The 18,140-nt window shown below is 34.4% G+C and overlaps 1 protein-coding gene across 19 annotated transcripts in view; it reads right to left on the reverse strand.

The window, feature by feature from the left end:
• Positions 1–18,140, reverse strand: part of CLOCK (clock circadian regulator) — a 125,214-nt gene that overhangs the window by 28,108 nt on the left and 78,966 nt on the right. For 17 of the 19 annotated variants that reach the window (XM_081054370.1, XM_081054380.1, XM_081054371.1 and 14 more), the window contains 8 exons: positions 16,609–16,698; positions 11,012–11,132; positions 7,081–7,194; positions 6,829–6,947; positions 5,666–5,748; positions 5,347–5,453; positions 3,480–3,627; positions 2,863–2,938 (listed from right to left, as the gene is read on the reverse strand). In XM_081054370.1, coding sequence (XP_080910496.1) covers positions 2,863–2,938; positions 3,480–3,627; positions 5,347–5,453; positions 5,666–5,748; positions 6,829–6,947; positions 7,081–7,194; positions 11,012–11,132; positions 16,609–16,698 — 858 coding nt within the window. The remainder of the gene's footprint in view (positions 1–2,862; positions 2,939–3,479; positions 3,628–5,346; positions 5,454–5,665; positions 5,749–6,828; positions 6,948–7,080; positions 7,195–11,011; positions 11,133–16,608; positions 16,699–18,140) is intronic. The other 2 variants (XM_081054377.1, XM_081054376.1) reach the window with 1 other exon arrangement.

The following is an 18,140-nucleotide window of genomic DNA, read 5'->3' on the forward strand; positions in this document are numbered from 1 at the left end:
CAGTGGCCAAGACATGGAAACAACCGAAGTGTCCGATGGGTAAAGAAGATGTGGTACATATATACATACAGTGGAATATTATTTGGTCATAAGAAAAGATGAAATACTGCCACTTGCAACAACATAGATGGATCTTGAGATTATCATGCTAAGCACAGTAAGTCAGACAGAAGAAGTTGACAACCATATGATTTCTCTCATATGTGGTATATAGAACTGAAAGCAATAAACAAACAAGACAAAAACTCATAGACACAGACAAGAGTTTAGCGGTTACCAGAGAGAAAGGGGAGAAAGCCGAGGTAGTAAGGGGGTTGAATGTATGGTGATGGAAGGAGAACTGACTGGATTGTGAACACACAATGTGATATACAGGTGATGTATTACAGAGCTGTATAATTGAAACATATAATTTTATTAACCAATATTATTCCAATAAATGTTTTAAAATGTAAAATAACATACTAGGTATTTGTAGCTTGTGGGTGTTACAAACCAGGCAGAAGGGCAGATTTGGCCTTTAGGCCGTAGTTTACCAAGCCTTTCTACAGTTGAATAATCTGCCCCACTAGCTAAGCCCACATCCATGTGTGGCCTAGATCCCATCTTCTCTCACATGCTCAAGAACATCGCTATAGCATTTCTACCCTGATCTCTCCTATCACCGATTCTTCTCTCTCAGAGCATTCCCATCAGTTTACAAACATGCTATTTATCCTACCTTAAACAGCAAAAGCTTGTTTTAAGCCCACTTATTCTTCCCACTCTGCCCCATGCCTCTCCTCATTGTAGTAAAACCATTCTCCTTGTCCCAGAAAATTCTCTTTTAAACCCATTCTCATTAGGATTTCACCCATACTGCTAGTCCACCCAATGTGTTTTCACTGATCAATGAAAATACTGTAAACTCAATGCTCAATTCTCAGTGCTCATCTAACTTAACCTATTTCAGCTGAATGTGATAAAGCTGATTGTTCACTTCTCACTGACACCCTTTCTTTTTGGGCCTTCTAGGACAACTTAGCTTCCTGCTTTTACTTCTGCAGTCTCACTGCCTGTTTCCACTCGGTCTCCTCTGTGCCTTGCTCCTCGTCTCCCTCGCCTCTTAATGCTGCAGCACCCCAGTGCTTAGTCTGGTCGTCTTCTCTATACCCATTCATTTGCTGATCACCCTTATTTAGATCCGTGGCTTCAAAACCATCCACACGTTGAAGTTTCTCAAAAGCATGTTTCAAACGGACCTCCTTCCCTAAACTCCAGGTGGATCATGATGGTAACAGTAAACATGGTGAAAAAGCCGACATAACTGGAGTATATTTTGAAAGCAGGGCTAGTTGAATTTACTAAGATTGGAAACTAGCATGAGGGAAAAAGAAGAAACAAGGTGGAACAGGATCTGATTATTAATACTACTATACGTCTATTATGGTCCTCATTTCCTGGAACCCCAGATTTAAGCACTTTTCTCAGAAAACTTATTTTATGAAATAAAACATACTGGATCTTCTTCCTCTATGTATACAAAGCCTCTTTGGAACAATTCTTTTATGTGGCATCCATGAGAGCAGAGAACTTGTTTGTTATTCACTGCTGTATTCTCAGCATCTAGCCATGTCCAGTAGGACTTCCTGGCACATGAAAGGTAATAAGGTTAACTGAATGACTCAACAATATCCCCCCATATTATTGCCTGGCACGCTGTCTATTTACCTCACTTTTTATTTAGATTCTTGACTCTTCCCATGCCACGGTTTTCTGCAGGTCAGAAATACCTGTGGCAGGTGACTTCTGACACGCCTCCCAGTATCCCTCCCTGGTAGTCCCACCCTTTGAGTGTAGGCTGGACCTAGTGATTTGCTTCTAACGTACAGAATAGACAAAAGTGATGTGGTATCACTTCTGTGATTATATGACAAAAGACTCTGACTTTCATCTTGCTGGGTTTTCTCTCCTTGGATCTTTTTGCATACTTGCTGTGATGAAAAGGGCAACCTGGAAAGGAACTGAGGGTGCCCTCTGGCTATCAGCCAACAAGGAATCAAGGCCCTCAGTCCAACTGCCAATGAGGAACCAGATCCTGCAACAACCAAACTGAGCTTAGAAACAGATTCTGCCCCAGTTGAGCCTTGAGATGACCATAGCCCCCACTGACACCTTGATTTACAACGTTGTAAGAGACCTTGGGCTGACACCTTGATTGCAGCTCCATGACCAATTCTGAACCAGAGGTCCCAACTAAACCGTACCTGGATTCTTAATCACAGAAACTAGGAGATAATAAATGTGTTATTTTTACATCAAGTTTTGTTACACAGACATAGATAACTATTTGTCTGTTAGTTATCTATGTACTATCTAACACATTATGTTAAATAGTACGCTACACTTCTATCTAACATAATGAAAAGAAAAACCAAAATTCAAATTCTAACTGTAATTTCCCAGCTATGTGTCTTGAGGCTTCCGCTGCCCACCCCTTAAAGCCTCAGTTTCAATATTTTAAAAGTGGGGACATTACCTATCATATAAGAATGTCTGAGGAATAAATGACATTTTGTAATTCATATAAAGAACCTAGCCAGAGCCTGGCACATTGTAGGCGATTAATAAAAGGTAGTTTAAATCTGAGATCATACATGTATCTCACCCAATTATCCCTGAACAGCAGATCCTTCAAATCGTTTTTAGAAGCAGATGAGGTTTTAAAATATTAAATTTAAAATAAAAATAAATAGTAAATTTATAACCCTATCACAATTGGGAAAATAAAATAGTTCAAAAATAATTTTCCTATAAATTATTGAGTCTTCTCCTTTCACTGGGAAGAAGTGAAATAATTTTTAAAATCTATAAGATACATACTTTGTCAGCAGCTATCTCAGGAAGAGACTCTTCAATGCCAAGTTCTCGTCGTCTTTCAGCCCTAACTTCTGCATAACTACAAATGAAAAAAATAGAATTTTAGTGTTTGATTGTTTACTTAAAATACTGCAGAGGTACACCCATTCAGTGTTTGTTATATGTCTTACTTGTTCACTACTAATTCCAGACTATTTCCCATAAGCCACACAAAACTACAACATACAAGTATCTACAGTGCATCACCTTAACTCAAATTGCATTTTTCTATGTATCTAATGTAAATAATATGTAACTGCACAGTTCTTAAATTAAGAGTAATTAAATAAAGAGTATGATTATCTACTCCAGTTTTCCTTCTAAATGATTGATTTTGGTACATAAAAGACAGTTACAACTTCTGCTCAAAACCATAAAATTTATGTTGAGAACTATATATCTCTATATACCTGCATTCTATTTATATAATGTCTAAAAGTGAAATTAATAATATTAAAACTATGTATCAAAAATGGGGGAGAAATCTCTTTATAGTTCATTAACAAGTTATACATAAAAATTTCATTGTCAAAATCATTATGGAAGTTTCTATAGTTCAGAAATTCTGTAAAAGTATTTACCTTACTACAGTGTGAGTACAAACAATAAACTCCGGCCTTGAGTTCCACTGATGGTAAGTGATATAATAATGAGTTTGAAGCCAAATCCACTGCTGTCCTTTGGTCAGGAACCTGTAATAACATGATTTGCCTTTCCCATACTGCATTACTAAGAAGAAAAGAGAAAAACATTTTTTGATTCTTATTAGTTATGAACCTGCTTTTTAGCCAAAGCTATCATACATAAATGCATATATACATTTTTCTGGCTTTTCAGAAACATATATATCATTATATAAAAATGCTATTCTGTAGAGATAGCTTAAGGTCCCAAGCAATTAACTTATCTTCTACAGTCCCCAACGTATAGCTAAGTATTGCCAATCTTAGATACTTTTCATACACAATGAATTTCCAAATACTAAAGAAAAAAGTATTTACAGATTGACTTCCTCCTGCCAAGATATACTGAAGGTAATAGCAATAAGTAATCACACCTGACTTTTTTTCCAACCTGTACATACCCTGGGTGGGTACACCATCTCTGAGGCATTTAATTCTAAACCTCAACTAACCAAAATCAGAGTAACTTAATTGTTTGAAGTAACTGATAAGTGCAGTACTTCCCAAAACACTCTCTGTAGATTGTTAAGTTTTGAAGCCTTTTAGTGGATATTAAGCTAAAATGAAGGTTTTATGGTTAATTTGGGAAATTTTGTTATGTAGGTTTATTTTACCTTCTCAAAACCTTCAGTATGCTAATGCATGTCAAGATTGGGGGTGGAAGGGTAGGATTGATTATGAAGTGTTTCCCAGTCTTCTTTGACTATAAAATCCATTTTAATGGACTGGTATTCAATGGACCAAACCTTAGGAAATGCTGGTCAGGAATCAATATCTACCTATTTCTCTCTTTCTCTTTCTCTCTCTGTGTGCCATCATAGTGCTCTGATTATCAGCTGGAGTGAATAATGTTTTCTTTTGTGTTGAATTAACTACTCTAAAACTCTTCCATATAGTTGATGCTATTATACAACTTGCTTGATTTTCATATAGAGAGGTTTCATGTATAGATCAGCCTAAAACATCATGAAAATATCTTAAGTGGCTAATTAAATTTTAGAGGACACCCAAGAGGGTAGAATTTTGGGAGGAATGTAAGGAAAGCAAATAAAACCTATCATTAAAACAAACCTCTGAAACAAAGACTAAACACCATGTGTATGGTAAAGGGGTAGGTCTACCCTCTAAGCCAGTTGCTGCTACCAATGAGTTATGGACTGTGGGTAAATTATTTAGCCTAGCTGTGTCTGAGTTTACTCGTGGAGATAATAGTATCTACTTTCTAGAATTGTGGTGATTAACAATGGAGATAATATAAATAATTTGTTTAGAATAATGCAGGGCACGATAAGATGTTAATACTTCTACTGCTAAAAACAGTAACAACGAGTAACATTAAGCACACACTACGAGCTTTCTAACAGATTCTTTACACATGTACCTATCTCCTAGAAAGGCTTATATGCCTGTAAGTCAAAATTTATGAATAGTGTTCTAACATTTTGACATACTATTATAATTTTCAAAGGAACCTACTTCTCTCCAGAATGTAAGGCTATAACTTCAGAACAAGGTTTATTACACACCATATTATAAAACTGTACTTACAGACTGAAATATGTAAAATAGGAACACATTCAATTTAAACTTGATCTATATTTCCTACTGGATTGGTTATACATATGAAGTAAAATCTCCCGGTATATTTCAAAAAAGAAAAAAATACAAAAATGGTCCTAAGTCTGTATTTTACCACCTTCTATTAATAGTTGTTTATATGATTTTTAAAAAGTTATTATCACCAGAAAGATTAAAGTCTACTTACAGTGCTCATGACATTTTGCCAAATTTTCTAGGTCATCCACATGATAATAATCATAACCTGATGTTCCCAGAACTTCAAATGGCAAATATCCTATTATGGGTGGCGCCCTAAATTACATATAAAACAATCAATATTATAACTTTTTCCATAATAATAAATACTCCAACTAGAAATCAATTTTAAGGGAAACCTGTGTTTTTTAAAAAATGGATAATGGACTTGATCTTCCTGATCAGAAAGTTTGTCCTTGAAATCCATTAATTTAAACATTTATATAATATGACTACTACCTTTTTGTGATATTTAAAAATGGAGTTACCTGTGATCTAGAAATAGAAATTTCCATTCTAAACTATGTCTAGATGTAAACTCTTCATTGGGTTCTTCAACAGTGCACATTTCCTACAAATAAATTGATAATTAAAATTTAGAAATACTTTTCTCTGTCCTTAGAAAAATCCTAAATATTGTTAGCCATAAAAGTAATTATTAGGTAACTTCTCCCAAGCAATTTTTAATGCATTTTAATTTTCTAGTACTAAAGATGTGGAAATAAACAAATGCAGGCTTCTAGGGGAGTACTTCTTACTCTATACATTACTCCATTCAATCACATGCCTATAAACCCTAATTCTGAATTCAGATCTCTCTTGTGAATTACAGTTCTATATTTCTAACTGCCTGGATGTCCCCACACATCACAAACTCAGTATGTCCTAAAATGAACTAACTGCCTACTCATCAGACCCAGTTAAAATAATTTTCCATCTCATTAGGAGGCACACCTATATTGTGCCATCAGTCTAGAAATAGTCACAACATACTTTCATTTTCACTTTTCACCATCTAAATGGCCACTACTATGTCCTTTTAATTTTACCTTCTAAGTTTAAAGAAAATTTATTTGATCCCCTCCATCTTCAGTGTCTTAGTTTAGACTCTAGACCCATCACTGGCTCATATTACTGCCATAGTGTCTCTGCAAATAAGTCTCCATGTCCTTTAACCCATCTTCTATTCTGGCCATAGTCTCCTTAATAATACTCAAATATGATTATAACTTCCCTTTAGCCACTGCTATTATTTCCTAAGATCAAAACAAGTAGAGTGAGACTGGTTTAAGATCTTCTAACTGGTGATTCAGTACAATCTTTAAAATTACCCAGATTTTTGGCCGTTCCCTATAATGCAGATTGTGAACTATACAAAAAAAAGCATCCTCAAATTTTACAAAACAGCAGGACAATGATGAACTGCAAAGGATATACATTTAAAAATTAATTATATAATTTAATGAGTCCCTTGGTAACTCATTATTTGCTTCAAAAATATCATGATCATGTATATTTAAAGACTCATGGCCATCACTATCTTTAATGTCTACAGAAAGTTTCAGTTATTCAGGAAACAAAAAAATTACATGTAGAAGGTTCTCATAATATGAAATCAAATCCTCTTTAGGAAATAAAATTACAAACATACCTTAATGAACTGAGGTGTAGCTAATCTGACAGTAGCTACAAAACAAACTCTATCTTCATAAGAAAGCCTGTGTGTGCGTTGTATAGTTCCTTCAAAACCATTGTGTGCTGAAGTGGATACTAAAACAATAAGGAAATACGTATCATCAGTTACTCCAGTAAAATCTAGTTTTACTGATGTTCAAAATCTATGTCATTAACAGCTTAAATAATGCAGACTGAAATACATTGTAAAAGAAGCATTTTAACTCACCACTGTTCAAAGATTTGAAATTTCCTATAAATTTCACATATTCATAGGTAGATGGCTCCTTTGGGTCTATTGTGCCTCGAAGCATATGACAACAGAATTCTAACTGATTTTTTGCTGAAATAAAAGAAAAAATATGATATACTTATTATTTATCACGAGTAATATCACATGAAGTAAGATCACAAAAGTTGTGTAAGTTCACAGTCATTATTTTCTCCAACAGAAGTCCTCAATGACATTTTATTTAGTCCTTAAAAATAGAGTAACTCTAGAAGATGATCTTATATTTTCTTTATTAAAGAAAACAGATATGATAGGAGCAACTCCACGTTTCCTGTTTTTATCTGTCCTTTCTTCTCATTCTTCACTCTAATTTCAAAGATAGGTTTCGCTTCCCCTTCTAAAGTTAATGTTTCTATGTTTGCCTTGAACAACAGTCTTTCCTATCTTCTCCAGGACTACAGCTACACCAGGTATTCATTCCTTTAGTATCCACACCTTCTCTTCTTTGGGTCCTTACTTTCTACTTTTAAATTTGCTCAGGTCTTCCCATCTCAAACAGATAAAGCATTTTTTCATGCTATTCTTTTTATCATAGATCACCTTCCTCTTCATGTGCTGTAGCTTCCATATATTCATTTCCCTTAACTTCATACACTGTGGCTTGCGTCCTCATACTTCTGTAGAAATTGCTCTTCTAAAGATCACCAATACTATTTGTACGGTAGTTCCCCCTTACCCACAGGAGATACATTCCAAAACCCCAAGTGGATGCCTGAATCCTTGGATAGTACCAATCCCATGTACACGGTTTTTTCCTATACGTACATATCTATCAGACCTATGATAAAGTTTAATTTACAAATTAGACACAATAAGAGATTAATAACAATAACTACTACTAAAAGAACAATTATAGGCATACCTCATTTTATTGCTCTTGACTTTATTGCACTTCACAGATACTGAAATTTTTACAAATTGAAGGCAAGACTCACCACAAGCAAAAAGATCACTGCGAGACTTGCTTTACTGTGGTGGTCTGGAACCAAACCCGCAGTATCTCTGAGGTATGCCTTTATAACAATATACTGCAATAAAAGTTATATGAATGTGATCTTTCTCAAAATATCTTCTTGTACTGCATGTACAGAGTGGATACACTGGACAAATAGATGATTCACACCCCAGTGTGACGGAGCAGGTTGGCATGACATTTCGTTATGCTATTCAGAATGGTAAACAATTTAAAACTTATGAATTGTTTACTTCTAAAATTTTCCATTTAATATTTTCAGACTGAGGTTGACCGCAGGTAACCGAAACTGTATGAAGTACAACCGTGCATGAGGGGGTACTACTGTATCATTAAGTTAAATGGGCATTCCTCATTGTTACAACGTCTTCTTAAAATTCATACTTCTCCATTCCTATAGCATGAAACTTACCTTCCTATCTTATTGAATATTTTTATCTCTTCTGCTAATCAGTTTTCAAACTACAGACATTCTGCAAAAGTCCTTTATAAATTTATCGGCATTTGGTAAACCTATTTACTCCTAAATCTCTCCCCCCAACTCTAACATTTTATAAGACAAAGTTTCAGGTTACTATTTGCTTTCAGGTGACTTCTACTTGATTGTCCCATCAGTAACTCAAAATATTTCAAAATGAATTTATCCCTCTTTCATCCTAAGCCCTTTTGTCCTATGGGTGCCTATCTCCCAAGACAGAAACCATATCAGGTGGGTCTTTTCTCTTCCCATTACAAGCCCCTAAACTAATCCATCAACAGGACCTGCTATTTTTTTCACCAAGGACGCTCTCTCAGAAGTCATTTTTTCCAACTGAGCAATTTAGTACAGATGCAAATGATCTTCCTCTAGGCAGCTGCAAAAATATACTGTACATGCCTCCACACTCCTGCCACTAGGATTCAACTTTCCCTACTACTGTTAAGATGTATATTACTTTCCTCATTATTATTTCAACATTCAAGGACTAGTGAAGGCTCTCTCTCTTCACTCACAACATTGAACTCATACTCTTCTGTCATTATCAGGAATGACTTTATCATCTAAGTCAAAAGGTTCAAAGTCTAACTACCTCTTTCCTAAAACCTTCTGCAGTGATGATCCCTAGCTATTTGGTCACCTGTGCCTAATACCAAGTCCTTTAGAGTTTATCTGTTCAATGCTCATACACCTCTCCATACTTACTTAACATCTATTGCTAGGACTATATAGTTTTCATTTTTATTGCCAGTCTGGTCCTTTTCAAAATTATCCACCTGAGAGACTTTTCTTTTTCAGGCCACAAAACTACCCTTTCACTGGCTCCTCACTATGTAAAAAATAAAAGTCAAATTCCTTAGGATGAAATATTGGCACTATTTCCTTCTCTAGACACAAATCATACCTGTACCACTTTACCTTCATTATGGCCCAAATGACCTACCTTCAGAATCCTGAATTTTCTAAGTAAATTTCCCCTCTGTTTTAAATGTTTATTCCTGTGGCATGAAACACTTTTTTTCTGGGGAAATAACTTTTTGTGTATTAGTTGTTTAACTAGGGGGTCAGCTAGTCATTTAATTAACGCTTTTCTCTATCAAAAAGTATTTCTGCCATCCTCACCTTTGATCTTGGAAGCAGAAGCCTAAAGTCTGTCTTCCTACCAGAAGCTTTCATTCAGCTGTCCAGCCAATTTTGCCCTTATGAAGGTCTCTAAAATGGATTCCTTCTCCTTTGTCCACTCCTTGCTATGTCCAAGGGTTCCACCTTTCTAATTCTTTTCTCCTTGCTCTATATATCACCTCAAGCAATGTCATTCAATCTATGACTTTAAATACTATTTATAAGCCTATAACTGACTTCTTCTTCATTATATCCAGCCCAAATCATTCTCCTAGGTGAAAGACTAGTCTATAGTCTTTTTAAACAATTATAAACTAATTTTTAAACAATCTTTAAACAATTATAAACAGGCTTCAAATGGATTCTCCTGGTCTCTAGTTCTTCTCAACTCCGTCTAACAAACTATCCATTCTTATCAAAGACATACTTTCATATAGTTATATGTGTGTGTGAGTGAGTGAGTGAGTGTGTGTGTGTGTGTGTGTGTGTATGCATCCCAATTATTGGACAGTCAGTGTTCTACAGAATTTGAGGGTTCAAAATACAAAGAACTTTTCAAATGATTAATGTCAGTATTATCAGAAAAGCCAGAATTGAAATATCATGAAAAAAGTGATTAAAGAAAATATGTAATAATTAATGGCCCAACATAGTGTTGTAATAATTTCAGATTTTATACAGGGTAATTTACTGAAGAAAATTAGGTATCCTGGTCAAATTAATTTTTCCAATGAATCTAGGAGAAATGTCTGATTATAACATAATGTTCCATATTTTTTGAAGGCAAGAACTATTTTTCATTATTCTTAGCTTCTATGATACAGCACAAGTCCCTGGCACATTAGTTACATCCAATAAATGATTAATTCTGTTTAAATAATAAAACAACAATTTTCTTTATTTAATAATTCTTAAAAATACAGAAGTTACTTTTTCCCACAGTTTCAGTGTCTGGTTACTTATAGTGAAAATGAGAATGTTTCATTTTCTCATTAATAAGATTTTCTTTAAAAATTAAAAATATGTTGCAAAGCTCCATTTCTGTGTAAAATACAGTTCTATGTTACTATTATAACAAAAAAAGATGGGATTTCAACATACTCTGGAACAGACTTCAGGCTTTATAATATAGTCACAATTTCATTTTGCATTTATTTTTTATACTTTCAAAAGGTATATGGAATGATGTTATGTGTTAATTTAGTTAAACATGTCTGTGTTTGTCACAAAGTTACAAAAGTAAAGTATAATATGACCAAATATATTTAACTTTTCGCTAAACAGCTACTACTTACATTTTAAATATTCAGGGGTTAATGAGTCACTTTCCAGCAGATGGGTAGAGAGTATTTTATAAACCTCTGAATGTTCCCCCTCTGGGATAAAATTAAATATACTTTGATCCACAAGATCAGACTGAAAAAGAAATTTAAGAAAATAATTTTAGTGCTGCAAGAGACATGTATTTTAAAAAGTATATCATCACGTATAAAACATCAGCGTACGATTAATTTTTGATTATCTGTAAAAACTGACAAATGTCAAGATATAGAGCACAACTCAAAAAACAAGAGAAGGTAGAAAATGGTTAACATGACATCCACGACTCTGACACTAGTCTCTTCAGATCCGTGAGCAATATGACCTTGAAAGTCTGATACATTACTTGCAAAGGTGAGTTTCACCAAATTTGAACATTTAAAATATGATAGGATTAATAACAAAGTTGATTAGAAAAACCTGTGGCTATAACACGTAGCCCTACCATATATTCAAACCTCTGGTAAATTATAATATACACTACAACAAAGGACCAAAAAATTAGCCTCAGGCTACGTGAAGAGATTTGATTTTGTGTCCTTTCACTTGTCCACTGTGTCTTTTCTTTTTTATTTCATCTTTTCCAGCCATCTATCCTGTATCCCATTGTCAAAAAGCCCTGCTGTTACCTAACCCCACCCCCTAAAAGAAGGGGTAAGTATATGTCAAACATTATAATCCTTGCTCAAATATGGCTTTAATTAAGATTCATTAATCAACAGTAACTTAACAAACATCAGGTTGCCTACAATATACCATGGCTGTGGCATCAAAGATGAATAAGATAATTCCTATCCTTAAGAACCACTGACAAGAAAACTTCAGTGACTTCACATTTTCTACCAAATCCAGTCTATTCTACTTGGTTTCTCTAAATTTTTAAACTTCTCTGTGGAATCCTGGGGATACTGAGGTGGTATCTCAAAGACTGTGGAGGTGAGTATGGGGGTAAAGGGAACTGAAAAGGAGCTGTGAAGGCATGGCTAAGGGTCTTTGCTGCTGTTGTCACAAAAGCAGCTCCACTTTTGTTCTGTTCCTATTTTAAACACTGCAAAGTTTTATTTGAAAAAAGAGCTCCGTGGCTTAGAAACTAAAACAAAACAAAAAAACCATCAAACAACAACAATAATAAGAGAGCCCCTTTGGAGGTGGGAGGTGAGAAAAGGGTGTTTTACTACACTCTCAGAACAAGCCACACATTCACATCCTTTCTTCTGTCTTTTCTCTGGCTCTCAAAGTTACCCCATGAAGTGAACATCCGTCCCCTACTTTCTCCACATATCTGTAGCCTCCATCTTTCACAGACCAGTTCAAATTATTTCTTTCAGAAAAGTATTCTCTTAACATCATAATCCACAGTAAAAATAACAAAATTATTTTAGTAGTTATTACTCATTCATTTCCCATAAAATATGTGTTAACTGTATTTTAATGTCTATGTCCTACTGTCCATAAGTAAACAGAAGCACCCTATCTCTCACATCTTTATCTCCCTCCCTTCAAATCAAGACACAGTGACACTGTGCCTTGTATATGTAACAGTTAGTAGTACAGTAAGTGATTTTGGGTTATTATAAAGTTATTTGATAAAGGCTTAAGAGATAACCACACTAAAAACGTATCTGTATTTTAACAAGGAATTTTTCTGAAAGTCTGAGAAGCCTCTAGAACAGAAGTAATGCACTGAAAATTCAGGCATGAGTAACAACAATGCTAGAAAACTGCTTTTTATTAACAAAATAACAAAATATAGGCATTGGCATTAATGTAAAAATAGTCTTAGAAAAAATAAGGCACCAATTTAGAGTAAGAATTAAAACTTTCATTCTGGAAATTATAGTTTTCTATTATTATTTATTCTTACTGACAATTTCTTCTACAGTTTCAGTGAAAATATAATTTGACCTTGTTACGCTTTCCTTTCCAGCTATAAATTTACAGTGTTTCATAGTCACAGAGAAAAAACAGAATGGCTAGTATAGAGAGTGGTAGGATCACAAGCACTGCTTCCCCACCCTTATTCTTCCCGACACTATAATCTGAAATATCAGAGTTAGCAGGCAACTAATTAACTAATGTGTCAAACTTTCCATTAACTACTACATTGTAAATATCTAAATTAAGCTAATCATACTTCATATTGCCATGCCATCCACTCAGTTCCTAAACACAATTCAAAAGAAAGAAAAGAAAATAGCAGCTATCTGGAGCCTTTGTCTCCTTCAATCATTTTTATGAAGAAGAAATATAAATCCCACTGACTTAAGTTACATGACATACATCAATAGCTTTTCTGTTTTTCTACATTAAGTCAATGGGACCATTTGTGAAAATTATTAACTATTATCAGTTATCTTTTGCCCCAGGTTAAACCAACAGTTAAACAAATAACTGCTGTAAAGAGTACTTGCTCCACAGAAAAATGTAAAATATATGTTGAATATAACATGTTTATAAACAACTGTTTTCCTTATGTACAGGCATAAGGAACAAAAAGTATGGCTCTATCAAATAAGCTTTCATAATCACGTAACTATTCAAAAGAATTCTAAATCGTATTTCTGCATACTGCATTTACAGCAAACAAGGACTGTACTTTCTTAAAACACATTTTTGTTTCTATTTCCAAATATCAAGTTCAGGAGAATAGAAAAGAAAGGGCTCATCTAGTATCTTACTAGTGGCACTTTCAGTCTCGAACTCTTAAGCCGTAATGTGGTTAATCATCTTCCCTATGTTACTTGGTTACAGATTCAATCCAGTCTCTCTGAGGACCACATTTGAGCAAGTGTGAGGACATCAATCTTAAGTTGAAAAATTCTGCAAATGTTCAAGTTTGCAATAGAATAAGAGACCGACTTTGTGCTTTGGCAGTTCCACAAAAGTGTTGTAAAATTAAGTCTAATTTCTCTGGGTTTCATGTTTCTTGTAGATAACATGAAGAGGCTGGGATAAGGATGTCTAAAATCTCTTCTGGCACTGAGGTGGCTTGACCCTGTAATTTTGTCACAGAAGGCCAGGCCAGGAGAAAAAAATAAAAATCCAGTAAGTTTCCTTTCCAATCTCAAAATGAATAAAGCATTTATGCTCAATTATTATACATAAATAGGTTAAAATATGCTTTAAATTAATTTAGTAAGTATGAAGTGACAAAGTAAAGACAACATTTTGTTTTTGCAGGACCTGTAGAATCAGTCTTATAGTTTTACAGTCAGATTTAAAATTTTTAAGTCATACTGACCACTGATTAAGATGGCAAGTTTTAATTTCTCAACAGAACTGAATTACAAACACTAAAGCCTAACTTCGGGATTTGCTAATGTTTCTTCCCTTCTGAGCAACAGCCAAAATTCTATTTTAGACAAAATTGGTATGTATATTAAAACACAAAGAAAGGGACACCATTGTTTTAAACTTTTTGTTTAGTATCTGTTACAGTTTAATTATTATTGACAACCCAAAACAGATAATCACACATTTTTTCCTTATGTGTTTGATCTTAAATAAGTATTTCATTTTCTCAGAAAATACTTGCGTTTATGTTCTCAAACCATCAGATAATAACAATACAGCAATGTCAGTGATGCGAAGGAAAGTGTCTGAGGTATCTAGTAAGCAGCAAAACACTGTATTAATAAAGGATACTATTAACTCAGTATGGAACGAAATGGGTCTGTTGGGTCAGCAGCAGTCTCGTCTGTCCAAAAATTAATCTGCCAGTCTACATGCTTTGGCTGACACAAACAATAAAAAAGATCCAGAAGATGTTACTAACAGAGGAAACCGGACATGGGGCATATGAGAACTCTGTACAATCTTCTCGATTTTTCTATAAATCTAAAAAGAGTTCTAAAATCAGTTTAAAAAAAAATATAGGCGGTAATGGGAAGGCAAAGTGGGTTGTCATTGAGGGGAGAATGTGAAAGATCAAATGCCTGGATCCCAACTAGACCTGTTACACATTGTCTATTTCAAAAAGCAATTAAAATTTCCATCACTAAATATCCAACAACAGTATGCCAGTAGAAAGGAATTTTAAAACAGCCACATCAAATAGCCTACTCATTTTCATGCATTCAATACATAATTACTGAATGTCTCTAAGAAACTACCTAAACCATGTGGATACAGAGATAAAGTCCCTGCACCTAAGATGCTTACACCTACCATAATTATCCAAATAAACAGAAAAATTACAATTCACTGTAAGTGTCATGATGGCAGTACATAGAAGGTAACATGAGAACAGAGACGAAGAGCATCTAATTCTGAATGGAGTTCAAGGAAAATGCCCAAGAAGCAGGCTTTTAAAAAGTGTGCCTACATTGCAAATGATGCTCTGCATTTATTTAAATTAATCTTATCTTAACCTTACAACAGGTTTCTTTCCCTAGCTTTTTTCAATATGTAAGTATTTTTTAAAAAAGAGTTGGCCAGAAAATTCAGTTAATGAATCTATCCTTTTCTCTGCCCACACTAGTTTACTTACATGTTGCTATCATCTCATTGTTTACTCTCAAACAATTTCTAGATGCCGGGCTAATCACCTACTATTTGAGCTTAGTGTTAAGGAAAGCCTCTAGAAAAGCAGTAAAGCCAAGTCATTTTCTGTGTGAGCCGAGGAAATCACCAAATTCGTTACTGCCTAGCTTTCAGTAAGAAATTACCTTTTTAGAATCTGGCCTTTTAAGTATACAGTGCATTGTCTATATAAATAAAGTATGAAGTGGCAGAGAAAACAGAGGGAGGAAGATACTGCCTTTTCAATATATCTTGAAAGAGATCTTTACAAAGCAGGTTACTTTGTATTGTTATAAATTTTCAAGATAACAGGACTTTTAGGAGTAATTTATAAGTAACTTTAGAATATTTATACCAAAAGCCTTGTCTTAGATAAGAACATCCTATATTAAATAAAAACTTCAAATTCATAAAAACTGTCAATTGCAGCAGAGCACCAAGCATAATGTTTGGTACAGAATAAATTTTCAATAAATGTATGTTAAGTAAAACAACAAACACATAGTTCAGGTAGTCACTATCCTAATCAAAATGATACAATGTAATTCTTTTCTAATTCTGTACCCTTTCTGTCATATAACAAATTGAATATGGCCATTATAACATTATCAATTCAAGCCACAGAGCACAAAAGTTCTGTATCTATAATTTTTAGTGTGTCCTTATAAGTCATTCTTTTGAGAAAATTATTTATGAGTTACTCTAGCTGCAACAAGTATGTAATAGAAACTTAGTTATTCTCAAGACATTTTCAGTGATTTACCAACATCTTCACCAGGCTGATTAAAAAGGGAACACTGAAAACTTCATATTAGAAAAAAGAGGGCTGGAAGAACAGAGGTTAAAGTGGCTGTTGAATATTCAGTTACTACAGATTCGAGTCAGGACTGACCTGAGAAAGCACTGTCACACTAAAACAAAGACATATTTAGAGCTCTCTTCCCCACTCTCCTCACTGTTTACCACTGCTTGGGAGGCATGCTTCCTAGTGCTTTAAAACGTTTAGCACAGGCATTAAACAAGAAAGAGATCACAGGATTTTTATACTTACTGGTAAATGTTCAAGTAATGAAGTTACACTCTCAGACACATATATTATACTTCCATCAGTCATGATTGCTAAAAAAAAACCATCAAGAGCCTGAAATTAAACATAATGGTCAGTTAAATGAAAAAAGTTATTTCACAAGACAGAAATAAAAATCTAACTTACCAAATGACAAAAGACTTAATGAGGAAATTTCCAGACCACTGTCAAAATTCTACCTTTTTCCCTTTAGAAAACTGTACTATATATCTTTGTGCATTTTTAAATGCTTCTAGGGGAAAAAAAAAATCTCTCTATGGCCATCAATAAAACAGTTGGTTTCTATATAAATAAACATAGACTTAATGTTTAGTCTATAGTCTATAGTCTAATGAAACATAGACTTAAATGTTCTACCTTAATCATATGTGTAATAGATGAAGATGGCCTTATTTGAAGATGCTAGTATTTCCAAAGCACGCATGTACATCATCAATGATATGTTTTTGGCACACAAAAGAACACATTATCACCTTTTGGATATATTAACAGAGAGGTGTATGATTGAAGTGTACGGAGATACATGGGGAATAAAGTGAAAGGGAACTAAAGCGGGAAACATAGGCCAAGGTCAGATCATGACAGGCCTTGAATACCAGATTAGAACAGAAGGACTTTGTCCAAGCGTAGACTGGAAACAGCATGTAAAATGGATTTAGAGGAAAAGGACAATACAGTTAGGAAAACCTCGGTGCCTTTTGGAATAGTTACGGAAGTTAATGAGAATCTGAATGAAACTAGGAGCAGTAAGCATTGAGAAGAAAGGACTCAGGCAAGCATCGAGAAATGCAAAAGTTTAGGAGAGAAGCCAGCACAGGGGATACAATACTTAACAATGAAGCAATCCTATACTTTATACATTACAAAGTTATTTTCATTTGAGAATCTTACGCACAGAAGTGACAGCTGAAAAAATGAGATTTGCACAAGATCTGCACATCAGACAAAATCCTTGGTGGAATTATCTATATACATCTGGGGATGAAGAAGGAAAAATACCAGAGACAATGACAGAGAAGACAGAGGACACTGTCAGCGAGGAAGTCAACAGAAGAGAATGATAAGGTGAGTGAAGAGGAAGAGGGATGATTCCATGTAAAATGACATCAAACAGCGTAAGACATGAGAAATTAAGAAATGAATTTGGTGACTTTCAAAAGAGTTGTGTCAATAGGAAGGTTAGTCAGACAACAGTGACTTTATAGATGAGTGGATGAAGAGGAGATTATAAACCAGCCTTGCAAGAACTTTAGAATGGAAGAAGGGAGAAATGAAAGTTTTAAGGAGACCAAGTTTCAAGGGAAGGCACGAAAAAATTAACTGACGTGTATTTGCAGGCTGAGGGAAAGGAAGACTCAGTGAAAAAGATGTTGAAGATGTACCGCTGAAAAGATATACCAAGAGGAGCTCCTTTTCTCCTTCCAAAATAGTTATCACACTAAATTTGGATTTCTTATTTAATTGTAGGGCTCTCTCAAAGGATAGCAATCTCTAGA

The sequence above is a fragment of the Rhinolophus hipposideros genome (assembly GCF_964194185.1).
Source record: "Rhinolophus hipposideros genome assembly, chromosome: 1".
NCBI classification, from domain to species: Eukaryota; Metazoa; Chordata; class Mammalia; order Chiroptera; family Rhinolophidae; genus Rhinolophus; species Rhinolophus hipposideros.